Here is a 12,500-nt window from a genome sequence, read left to right on the forward strand (position 1 = left end):
GCAGAAATAGATTTTCCGAAAATGCCACTCGCTCCCGGGAGGGACGCCCGGCGTCGTAACTGCAGCTCGTTTCGTTGACTTACGGCAGCCATGTTGCTCTGAGGAGCTGGTAATGAGAGGAGGAGGAGACAACAACAACATGAGGATGTGCTGAGGGACGTTTCAGTGTTTCCATCCAGGATCATCACCATCTGCACGGAGCGCCGACGCTCAGCTGCTCCTTTTTATCCAATTCATTCCTATTTGTGTTCCTCGTTCTTCTTTAATAAACAGATGCTTTAAATAAAAATGATAAATATGTGAGTCAACGGACCTGCTGTGCTTTGTAATTATTTTACAGCACAGACAGGAGTCGAAGACGGACTCAAATATTGATACTGAGCCAAATTTTATTGATGTTTCAGTCATTAATCTTAAACTTAAAGTTACATTAGAGAAGAGAACTGCACATTAATTGTATTATCTGTCACAATTAAATAACAGCATCCTTTACAAGCGTTGTTGACATTAATAAAAACAGATTTTAGTTGTTTGTCCAACTCCCATTTTTGGGGTTTTACCTGCCTAGTTTGATAAATCCTACGACGTGTTCCTTGATGTTGAAACCACAGACTGTTTCTAAAAGAGTTCATAGCTTCAGGTCTGTAAAATGGTTCTGATCCAGAAGTGTCTTCAGCTGCAATACCAGCGAGTGCCACTAGAGGTCGGCTCCAAAAAGCCTCCGGCTCCATAGACTCCCATTCAACTTCTCTCATCAAATCCAAAGTGAATAAAATGTGTCCATCAGTTATCTCGGTGTTGTTAGCTAAAGTCACTCCTTCTTATTAGTTTTCTGGAGGTCCATCTGAAAATAATCCCTCATTCATTAGAAAAGAAGATTCAAGAAGATCTGGTTTTGGGGGCGTGTCTGTTTGATTGACAGATCTGTGGTGCAGTCAGGTTACAGCTATCGGTGGGCGGGACGTAGTATCATCAGGTTTCCGATCAGATCGGTCAGATCCACCGCTGGCTCCTCCCCCAGCTCGTCCAAATATGGTCACTTCCTGCTCCAAACCGCTCCGAACTATCAAAGATGGTGACGGACAGAATCTGAACTGGAGGATTCATAATGTTCACAAACCAACGATGACGTCACGTGTAAAATAGAAAACCTTTCTGACGTTACCTTGACAGTAAAAACAGATAAATGTTGCCGAGAAATAGCGGCGAGACTGCAGGAACCTGGTGAGTAACAGACATGATTGACAACTTGTTAACAAAAAAACTCTTGCCGGTTAGTTTAGATCTTTTCTATTGACTGCAGAGACGTGTTTGAAATGCAGTGAAATGAGGCAAATCGTACGAGTTTAATCTGCCGTACTCAAACTGAGCGGGAGGTGATGGATCGGCTGCTTTCCACTCACCTGAAGTGTCTGCAGTCTTTCTGGAGGCATGTAGGACACTCTGCCTCCCGCTCTTCATCTAATTCTCAAGGACTCTCGACGTGAACCCATTTCCAAAAGAGAACTTTATTACGCGGCGGCACTCCAGTCGAGCTCGATTTTGTCACCGAGCAAAGTAGAAATATATTCTCACAAAACCAATAAAATCACATCTGTGGCTCCAGATTGGAATCATTTAAGTATAATTTCCAAAATCTGGTTGAAAATTTTTACTCTGACTTTTTAGTTTTAGAGAAAGAGTTTCAGTTTCAAAATGCCACCATCTGGTGAGCTCATTTAAATCAGTGTCCCTTGAAAACTCTTCAGGACTGCTGTCAGATCTCCTTCAGCCCTCCTGTCTGCCGGCTCGCCTCCCTGCGGAGGTCAAAACATGGTGGATAAATCTCTACCTCGCTCTCAGTGCCACCGCTCATGCATTATTCCCGCTTCTTTCCTTTTTCTCTCAAATGTCAGGTCTTTGTTTTACCTCCTGTCATCTGAAAGGCTAGACCGGCTGTATTTCTCTAACTCACTCTCCCGCTGCGGACAGAAGAGTGAAATGCCAGCGTTTCTCACCTTCACCTCCTCTTCATCCTTTATCTCTGATTTAAAATGACTTGTGGAGGGTGTGAATTACAGCCGCGAGCCGCTCATCACCTGGGCCGGTGGTGCAGTACATCACCTGTCAATCAGACGGTGTGGGCGGCGACTGTAACGTCTTCCTGTTGATTAACTGTGGTTACGAGTGGGCCGAGGACATGCCTTTGTTTATCTTTCCTTCTGTGGGAGGTTTTTCTTCCTGTTAAAAGGAAGTTTTTCCCTCCTAGAACAAGTGGGAATTGTTGAATTGTTGGGTTCCTCTGTATAACTGAGTAACTTGTTTACAGCAGTTAAAAAAAAGAAAGTTAATCTGTTAACGCTTTACAGGAGTTAGGATTATTTGACCAAAGCTGCTAAAGAATAAATAGATTTCAAAGTGCCAAATGACTTGAAATATCTTGCAATAGATATTAATCCTTAAATGCTATAATTATGAACACTGCGCACGCACACACACACACACACACACACACACACACACACACACACACACACACACACGATATATAACAGCAAAGCCCCTATGAAGTGATTCTGCTGAGGTAAACACAAATTTCCTCCAAGGACAGACACATAAACACAGTAAGGTCACATTTTAACACACACACACACACACACACACACACACACACACACACACACACACACACACACACACACACACACACACACACAATGAGCAGGACATCAACTTTCCACGCTGCTGTTTTACTCTCTTTTCAGGATATTCTCTGATGCACAGTTATGAAACCTCTTTGATGTTTCTAATCTACTCAAAGCTTCGCTCTCCGGGGCCTTTTCAAAGAAAAACACGCCGATATGAATGGCAATTAGTGTACATATGTGTACGTGTGCGCCGAACAGCTTTTGATTTCTACCTTTTTTTTTTGTTGGTCTGAGAGACAGAAGGATCTGTGGGCGTCGGGTAATTAGCGCAGAGCTTCGTGTTCAACCTTCACTGGATCACTAAACTTCACACCGACGAGGATTTCATCATTTTACTTCATGGGATACTTTTTTTAGAGACTTTGACGAGCACATAACGGCGGTGGAAGTTACATTTTTCAAAAATGCATAAAAAAGCAAAAAACAAGTCTGGGCAGCTTTAATCTAATTACTTTTCAATGTTAAATTCATCAGATTAAATTATCATTATGTTTTATATTTATTTTTTTATATAGTAATATTGTGATTATACAGCAAGTTACCAAGTAAATAAAATATGTAATCTAAATATATTCATATTGTGGCGCAATTCGCTCTCAAAATATAAAACTTTTTGTTATAGCGACCTCCCTTTCCAACACACGGGGTATGACTAAGAACCAGCATCAGTAGATTCGTATGTACGTATGTAATGTTTACTACTCCAGGAAGTAGTCTGACCCTTAGCAACCACCTAGCAACAGAGAGGATTTCTAGTCTCCAACTGAATAAATACAGAACATAGAAACACTAAACTGATCAGCTGGCTCAGTCTGGTTGGAACAAAGATATCTGATGAACAAAGATATCTGATGAACAAAGATATCTGATGAACAAAGATATCTGATGAACTAAGATAACTGATGAACAAAGATATCTGATGAACTAAGATATCTGATGAACTAAGATATCTGATGAACAAAGATATCTGATGAACAAAGATATCTGATGAACTAAGACATCTGATGAACAAAGATATCTGATGAACTAAGATATTCATGGACTGGTGTTTTTATGATTTTAGCAGTGTGTCATGTGTTGAGTTTGACCAATCAGATGTCTGGGTGTTCAGATCGTGAACGCGTTCATCTAAACATTATTCAAACTATAACACAAAGCATCATTTAATCCTCTGAATGCTGCCGAATTTCTGTCCTTTGTTTCAGTTTTTCTTATTATTATAAATGTGTTGTATCGTGTGTCAGATATAAATAAACAAATAAACAGTAAAACCTGTCCTTCCCCTGAGGGTTTAACTTTTCCTCAACTTTATTCAGTAAAGAACCATATAAACGGTGTTTCTTTGAGAAACATAAATGATGGATAACAGAAACAAACTGACTGAAGGGATGGTTTTATGTGCAGCCTCCTGCTGAAACCCAAACATCCCATCTATGTTATGTCGCGCTGCTTTTTCATTTTCAGCGCTGCCATTATCAGCCGGCCTAATTTGGTGTCTCCTTTATGGGATGTCCAAGAGCTCAGCGGTCATTCATCACTGCCCACGCCTAATAGAACAAAAATGAATCCATCTTTGTGGCTTTGGGAACAAAAAAAAAGAACAAAAAAAGAAAAGCGAGTAAAGTATCTATCTCGTTCCATTTATTATTCATAGAAATTAGCGAGCTTTGAGTTTTCAAAGGCACAAATTGTTGTTAACGACTCCAAATTACCTCTGGGATTTGAAATTAGCACCGTCTGAGGCTCCTTTTCGTTCTCCAACATTTACTAATGGATTCATTTCAGAAGGGCCGGTAACAATGCGGTCCCTATTATGTAAAAATGGGCAGGTAATTTCTATCCTCAACAACGTAACTGCAAACCTGTTCAGCTCCTATGTGAGAGAGAAGAGAGAAAAGAGTCGACAGAAACAAAGAGATGACCGACAGAAGACAGGAAAATGTAAACTCATCCATCTACGAGGTGACATCAATAAGTTCAGAGAGTTCCTGAACGCAGCACGGTGATGCACACGGAGCAGCAGGACGCAACGACCTTCACGAGGAAGTATTCAGCGTCGTCTCTTGATCAACATCAACACGTTAACGTGACCGCTGGTACGTGAACATGTGTGATGTCATCGCGGACCTGAAACTGGAGAAGAGAAACATCTGATATTTGGAAGGAAATGAAAACGTATGCTGTGTGCAGATAAAGCTCTGATGGGTGCTCAGTCTGAAGGAGGAACAGACTGCCGGACATCTGACATTCATTAATGACTTATTATGAATTATAAAGTAAGTAGCAGTTAGCTGCTACATGCAGCTGAAGCACTCCTACGTCGTTAAAGTCGACCGCTGAGTTTGACACCGAGCGTGTAGACACCAACCGAGCTAATGGTCTAATTTAATCATAATTGAATGCTCCTTAACTTTCCTCATTTTGCTGTTGACCTGGTATTGACTCCCCGCAGGACCCCTGAGAGCCCTCAGACCTTAGCTTGAAAATCACTGTTTCTAAATCGGGGCCCTATTAGAAGTTGGAGAGATGATCTGTCTGCTGCATTCATCCCAGCGGCCGTCCCGTGTCTGATTAAAAGCAGCGACTCGCAGCCACTCCCTCTGAGGATTGCGGCCGACGGCATAATGTCTTCTGACACACGTTCAGCCGCCAATCGAAGAGGATGGAAAAAAAAACTTTTTTTTTTCCTCCTACATTTTGTGGGAGGCCGATTTTACCGACAACAAATTGCAGAGAAAGACGCATCAAATGTCAATGAGATGAGAAACGTGGGGACGGATAGATGGAATAACACACGGGGGAGCTGTGAAGGACCGCGGAGCCGCCGTCCAACTTACCGGGGAAAAGAGAGAAATAACATTTCAATCTCTATCAGGCCGGATCTGGAGGTGTGTGTGTCTGTGTGTGTGTGTGTGTGTGTGTCTGTGTGTGTGTGTGTGTGTCTGTGTGTGTGTGTGTGTGTGTGTGTGTGTGTGTGTGTGTGTGTCTGTGTGTGTGTGTGTGTGTGTGTGTGTCTGTGTGTGTGTGTCTGTGTGTGTGTGTGTGTGTCTGTGTGTGTGTGTGTGTGTGTGTGTGTGTGTCTGTGTGTGTGTGTGTGTGTCTGTGTGTCTGTGTGTCTGTGTGTGTGTGTGTGTGTGTGTGTGTGTGTGTGTGTGTGTGTGTGTGTGTGTGTGTCTGTGTGTGTGTGTGTGTGTGTGTGTGTGGTGGGTGAGCGCTGTTTCATCTGAGGGGAAAATTTGCTTTGAGAAATGGCCCTGGGAGGAGAGAGGCGTGGACAGCACAGCGAGATGGAGATGGAGATTTGGATAACACGAGCACTGTAGGGGGAAAATTAATTGAGTGTGTGCAGGATGAGAGCCGGCAGCTGATATCAGACAAACATCTACCTGCACGTCAGAAAACTCCATAAAACTTTCCTGTGTGCGATCAGCTCGTCTCCCTCTCCGTCCAAACACATTCAGACTGCCTGGAGAAATAAGTCGATGGGAGATAAAGCGGGAGGTTGGCAGTTTGAGTTCCCAGCTCAGTTAATCGTCCTCCAATCGGACAGATCAGACAAACAGGTGGAACACGATTACTGAGCTCAGAACACGGGAAGGAGGCCTGCTGGTTTTGTTCTTGTAGTTCATTTTGTTTTCAAAGCAGATTCTTATTTCACTGATGAAACATCAACCACAGAACAACAGCATCACCGACACCTGCCGGAAAAAACACACGATTTTGTCGTGGAAATCACTGCATGAGCTCAGGAACACTTCTGAAAACCATCGTCTGTGAACAACACTGCCTCCACTAACGCAGGTTAAACATTCTACCATGCAAAGAAGAAACCAGATATAAACCTGATCCAGAAACACTGCCACCTTCTCTGGGCCCAAACATTAAAAACACACGATTTTGTCGTGGAAATCACCGCATGGGCTCAGGAACACTTCTGAAAACCATCGTCTGGTCAGGTGAAGTGGAAAACTGTCCTGTGGTCTGACGAAGCAAAGCACGTGTACAGCTGTGTGCATGTGGAGGGTGATATCAAAGCGTGTTGTGGTGTGTGTGTGTGTGTGTGTGTGTGTGTGTGTGTGTGTGTGTGTGTGTGTGTGTTCTCCTAATGCCCATTATGCAACACAGGAGGACTCATAACTCAGAGAAGTCAGGTGATTAAATCTTCATTACTTCAGGGCGCACGTGTGTGTGTGTGTGTGTGTGTGTGTGTGTGTGTGTGTGTGTGTGTGCGTGCGTGTGTGTGAGTGTGTGTGTGAGTGTGTGTGCGTGTCCATGCACACAGACACACACACAATACCTGCAAGCTGCTAAATCATCTAAATTGTTGTGCGTGCCTGTAAAAAACAAAGAGAAATATAAATGAAATAATTTGTACATGTTCCATGTAGCCAATCGCCGATTAAAAGAACATCGTATGTTATTAATTTCTTACGACTAATTTCTGATACAACATGAAGAAAATAAAGAAACCAGATAGAAACATGATCCAGAAACACCGCCGCCTTCTCTGGACCGAGATCATTGAAGATGGACTGAGATGAAGTGGACAACTGTCCTGAGGTCTGATGGATCACAATCTGAGATTCTGTTTGGAAATCATGGACGCTGCATCCTCCAGGTTAAAGAGGAGAGGGACCATCCAGCTTGTTATCAATGCTCAGTTAAAAAGCCAGCATCCCTTGTTCCTTTCCTTTCCTTTCCTTTCCTTTCCTTTCCTTTCCTTTCCTTTCCTTTGCTTTCCTTTGCTTTCCTTTCCTTTCCTTTCATATCTTAGTTATTAGTTACGTATCAAGGATCAGAGGAACAATCAGACAACACAAATCTCAGAATTTTTAAAACCACTTAAAGTCTGATATTAATTTTGCCGCATATTCTGTGACATACTTCTGTATCTTCTATCTTTTCTATCCTCTCTCAGCCCTCCACAACCGAGCAGAACAATGCAACACTTTGTTGAACAGCCTTTCAAACATAACTCTGCCACACGGTGCGACGCTGTAAATAAAAGGCACATTATTTTCTGTTCCATCAGAGAAAATTACACAGATTGAATCTGTGGTTGTTCTGATGACAGAAGCTAATAAAAAGTCACATTATTCAACTGTCATGAGTCTTCTAACAGCTGGAACACCTGCAGCACGCAAACCCAGTGAGGTGGAGGTGATGCAGCGATGTCACGGACGACGGCGCCTACGTGAGTTTACAGGGAGGCGACTCGAAGCCCTTCTGAGCGTCGATTAAAGCTTCGTTCATCCCGTTAAACACAAAGTGGTTTTAATGGCAGCGGATGACTGTTCGCAGCCCTTAAACGGGGACGCTGTTAATCAAGGTACACGTAACACGGTTAAACATCCTCTCCGATGATCGGGAACGTTAATGAACGAAGGACGACACGGTGCTGTAAACCTGACGACTGTAACGCTGCTGTAAACACTCATGAGATGCTGCTGCTGTTTAAACATGGAACTGTTTTTATCTCCGTTAAGATGAGTGCAGTACAGCTGATCAAAGTTGTGCGTTCAAGAGCAAGAAATACATGTCTTTGCTCTCAGAAATGTTTTCCGGGGATAATTATTCCACATACAGAGAAAGGTTATCATTAGATATCATGTTTAGCCTTTAGCGAGACTCTGTGTAACATTTCTCCGTAATTATTCATTTTTTATTAACGTAGCGGAGCATAAAGTTGCTAAAATGTTAGAGCATTAAAATTGATGGTTCACTTATAAAAATGGGTTTGAAACAGTCAGTAAGTTAGCTTCAGCAACGGCTAGCTGTGACTGCACTCAGATTAGCATTAACTAGCAGGTTTGGTTTTGTACTATTATTATTATTATTATTATTATTATTATTATTATTATTATTATTACTATTGTACCAAAATTACACAACTTCTGTGACAAAATATTTTCTTTCTATCAACTCTAACTTAGTTTTGACCAGATTTCTTGACAGTTTTATATTTTTCTTTTTTCTGAAGACGTGCGTCAGAGACATGAATCACCTGTAATGAAGTCAGATGTTGTTCAACCAAAACCTGAAATTCATGAATTTAGTCCGCTGAATGTTTCTACAAATATAAATCTACATTTCAGCTCACTGTCAGCAGCAAACTTCTGATGCCGCCATCTGGAACAAAGAACCGGGAGTCGTCTCAGTGTTCCTGTTCAGGTGTAAATTGGTCTTTTTTTGTTTCCTTTCTGTCTTTTCACCGATGGAAAACTTTGAACAAGCGTGTCAGACAACGATCTTAATTGTTTCTTGTTCAGTTTAAAGTCGGCTGTAAGTGATGAAGCTGACACTCAGACTGAACCTGTCAAACGCTTTCAGACGAGAGCCTGAAGGCAACGTACACATTAATATCTGTGTCATTAAAATACAGTTCTTTAAGACAGCGATCACGTAGCAGGAACAGCCGACCCGAAGACATCCTGCAGCTGAGTACATGATTCTGTAAATAACTGAGTGGGATGTAAAGAGCTCCAGAGGCTGTAATGTAAATCATGTTATTTTAATATGCATCTTTGTTAACGTAGTAAATGTTGTGGACTAAATATGTTTTCTTGACGACAAGTTAATAAACTACAAAATAGTGAAGAAACAAATGTTTTCTATTGAAACATTTTTGACCAACGATCAGCTCGATAGATTCAACTGATTTTACTTGTATTTTCTTACACAAAAATCCTCATTTTCATACATATCGTATATTTAGTTGTCCTTGTTTATTTAATTTTTTATCCTACTTTTAACACAACTACAGCTCTGGGACTAGAACCTGAGTTAACCTTTTTTTCTTGTCCAACACATTTCATTGCACTGTTGACCCAGATGTTAACCTTCATATTTATATTCATATTTATTATGATATATATATATTTATTTATCAAGTACAAAGCATTGCTTAAAAAAGATGTTAAAAAATTCCTTCAGTGTTGCTTTTTCTGTTAATGTTTACTAAAAAAGTACCTTCATACTCCGCCGGAGTCATAATCAGCTGCTACAGCACCGCTATCGCTAACAGTAGCACCTCTGTGAGTCCCGCAAATACATATTTCACCCAACAGCCATCGTGAACCACCGCAGCAACCACCTGTAACACCATAGCAACCACATAATTCATTGTAACAACCATGTAGAACAACATAGCAACTACGTAACAACCACCTGAAGCTGCCTTAGCAACCACATGTAACACCATCGCAGGAGGGTACAGGTGCAGGAAAAGCAGCGTACAGCTTCCAAAAGTTTAATGAAGCAGTCGGGACCTTCGCGAGGACTTTGTAAACCGCGAGGTCAGGTTGTCTCAAACAGCCCGGGCTGGGGGGGAACGCACTGCTGCACTGCTGCACTACGGCCGACATGATGACTGATGACATTCAGCTGCATCAATAACAACAACAATAGCAGCCTGCAGCGCCGCTCCGTGCAGAACGAGGCGGCGGCGTCGGGCTGCAAACACACGAAGCAAAGAAGACGTCTCACCAGACGGGTCATCACGGAGCACACGCTTCAAAATGGGTGAAGTGGATGGAGATAAATGTTTACATCTGTAGGAAGCTGTGTGTGTTCTTCCAGAAGGTTTGTTTGTTTGTGTGTGTGTGTGTGTGTGTGTGTGTGTGTGTGTGTGTGTGTGTGTGTGTGTGTGTGTTTGTGTTTGTGTGTTTGTGTGTGTCAGACTCAGCTGCTGGCAGTTTTCACTTCAGGAACAGAGCTAACGACAAAAAATGTGACTCAAGTCGAACAAAAACCAACAACAACGAATCACAGGCAGAGCGTCCCTCCCGCTGATCCAATCTAGCACCAACCGTTACGAGTCTTCTAACCGTTAAACAGCAAACAGATATTTTGTCATTTTAGCTTCTTTTATCACAAAATGAGACAATTCTATGCAGAAAAAAAACAAAATCAAATCCAAAAACAGCGATCAGTGTCACAGTTTGGACTCTTTCCCCGTCGGACACGTGCCGAGCGTTTTCTTTCAGGGTTCACCGGCCGGGCGAGAGCTCGAGGACTCACCCTCTTGATGTCCTTGCCGAAGGTCTCGCTGAAGCTGGAGCCGAGGATCTCGAACTGGACGTGGGAGTTGGAGCCGCCGTCCTTGAAGTCCATCGTCCCCGTCAGACCGGTGATGTTTCCCTGGAGGACACGGAGAGACACGGAGAGACATCCCCGATCACTAACACAACACTTTCCTCTTCTCCTGATACATTCAGACCTCATTGATCAGTAGATTTACTGATCGGTCCCACCTGGCTCCTCCCACTCTGACGGCACGCCGTATAAAACTTTCTTCGTTGAGTTGAGCACCGCTGAAAGGCCACGGAGGAAAATGTCACCTCACGACTTCCATCAGTTCACGTTGGATGTAAAGGGAGACTAAAGACTGCAGGTCGGCGCGCTAAATGTTCTTCTGTCAGCCGCAAAGGTCGCGGCCGCCGTCGCCGCAGGAACACAACGTTTGAGCGGATCGCTGAAAAGTCACGACGCCTCCAAAACACGACTCGGTAAACACGATCAGTCAGAGCGCCGGTGCTCCTGTTGGAGGGAGACGGGATCTCTTCCTGAGTGGGAGGAGCTTCATGTGTTTGTAAAAGTTGGACCGACAAACGAGGAGCTGAAGAAAGAGACGTCAGTGTTTTGTGGATGAAAGTGAAGCCTCGCAGCAGAATACCAGGCCGGTAAAGTTGAAATGAAACGAGTTTATATTCCCGTCGACGTCCTCCGTCTGTTCACATCAAACTCTGAACTTTCCATCACACGAACGGATCAGTCTTCATGTTTCATTGACGACGAACCGCTCGGTCGAAGCAACGAGTCCAACGTGAAGATCTCCTGACGTCCAGGTTCCAGCTCGGAGACCGTTTACAGGAGCAGATTCAACCTCTAACGAGCTGAAACAAGCCGACGTCTGAACGAAGCCGTCGGTCGGAGCTGAGACGTCGCTCACCAATTAGAGACTCGAGCTCGTTGAGATGCACGTCAGGGTTTCATGTTTCCATTCATCCTCCGCCAACAACAGGAGGTGTTTATGCTCGTTCTTTAAAGTCTGATCTTCTTCAAAGGCGCTTTCAATTAAAGAAGCTCCACTGTTTCAAATGAATCTGAGTGTTTGATGAACTGCTCAGTTCAACAAAATCTGTTTAATTCATACAGCTTCTGTTCAAAATGTAATCTGGGTTTGACACAAAAAACCCACTAAATCAGTATTTAAGTGACGTGGTGTTCTGTTGCAGACGTTAACCGGTCCATGAACCGCTGCAGCTGATAAACACCACGCTGCAGGTGAAAAGTGTTTTTGTACCTTCTGGATGGTCTCCAGCATGGACCAGCCTCCGTTCCAGGGCTTGGTGGACTTCCTGATGCAGTTCAGGCTCGCCATGCTGTGCCACTTCCTGTCCTCCAGCTTCCTGTAGAAGGCGTTGGCCAGCATCAGCACGCTGTCGTACAGGTAGAGGTTGGACACCTGGAGGGACACGGGGAGACACGGATGGAGCTGAGGGAGGGAATGAGCAACAGGTTTCAGTACCTGTCTATGTTATAATAATAATATATAATAACCAATAATAATAAAAATAATAATAAAATCGTAGAGATATTTAAGATATGTGCAGTAAAATTTAAACCCGGTATCACAACAAAAAGTACACAAATGTCCACAAATCTCACCAAATGTTCAACGAGCCTCGAGTTCACGAGTTGTGCCGTGTTTGTTTCCAGAAAGGTCAGAGGTCATGGAAGTTCATGTTGTAAATGTTGATCTTTTCCTTCTGTGTCTTTGTGTTTCCTGCTTGACATTTCCCTCCCCGTTAG

General features: G+C 43.1%; 1 protein-coding gene across 3 annotated transcripts in view; it reads right to left on the reverse strand.

Annotated features, from left to right (window-relative positions):
* The window catches only part of LOC138204591 (glutamate receptor ionotropic, delta-1-like), a 335,718-nt gene that overhangs the window by 27,584 nt on the left and 295,634 nt on the right, over positions 1-12,500 (reverse strand). For all 3 annotated transcript variants that reach the window (XM_069159925.1, XM_069159924.1, XM_069159923.1), the window contains 2 exons: positions 11,992-12,153; positions 10,707-10,826 (listed from right to left, as the gene is read on the reverse strand). In XM_069159925.1, the coding sequence (XP_069016026.1) occupies positions 10,707-10,826; positions 11,992-12,153 (282 nt within the window). The remainder of the gene's footprint in view (positions 1-10,706; positions 10,827-11,991; positions 12,154-12,500) is intronic.

Source organism: Embiotoca jacksoni, unplaced genomic scaffold (genome assembly GCF_022577435.1).
Source record: "Embiotoca jacksoni isolate LCO1_2020_lvr unplaced genomic scaffold, fEmbJac1.0.p SCAF_26, whole genome shotgun sequence".
Lineage (NCBI taxonomy): Eukaryota > Metazoa > Chordata > Actinopteri > Embiotocidae > Embiotoca > Embiotoca jacksoni.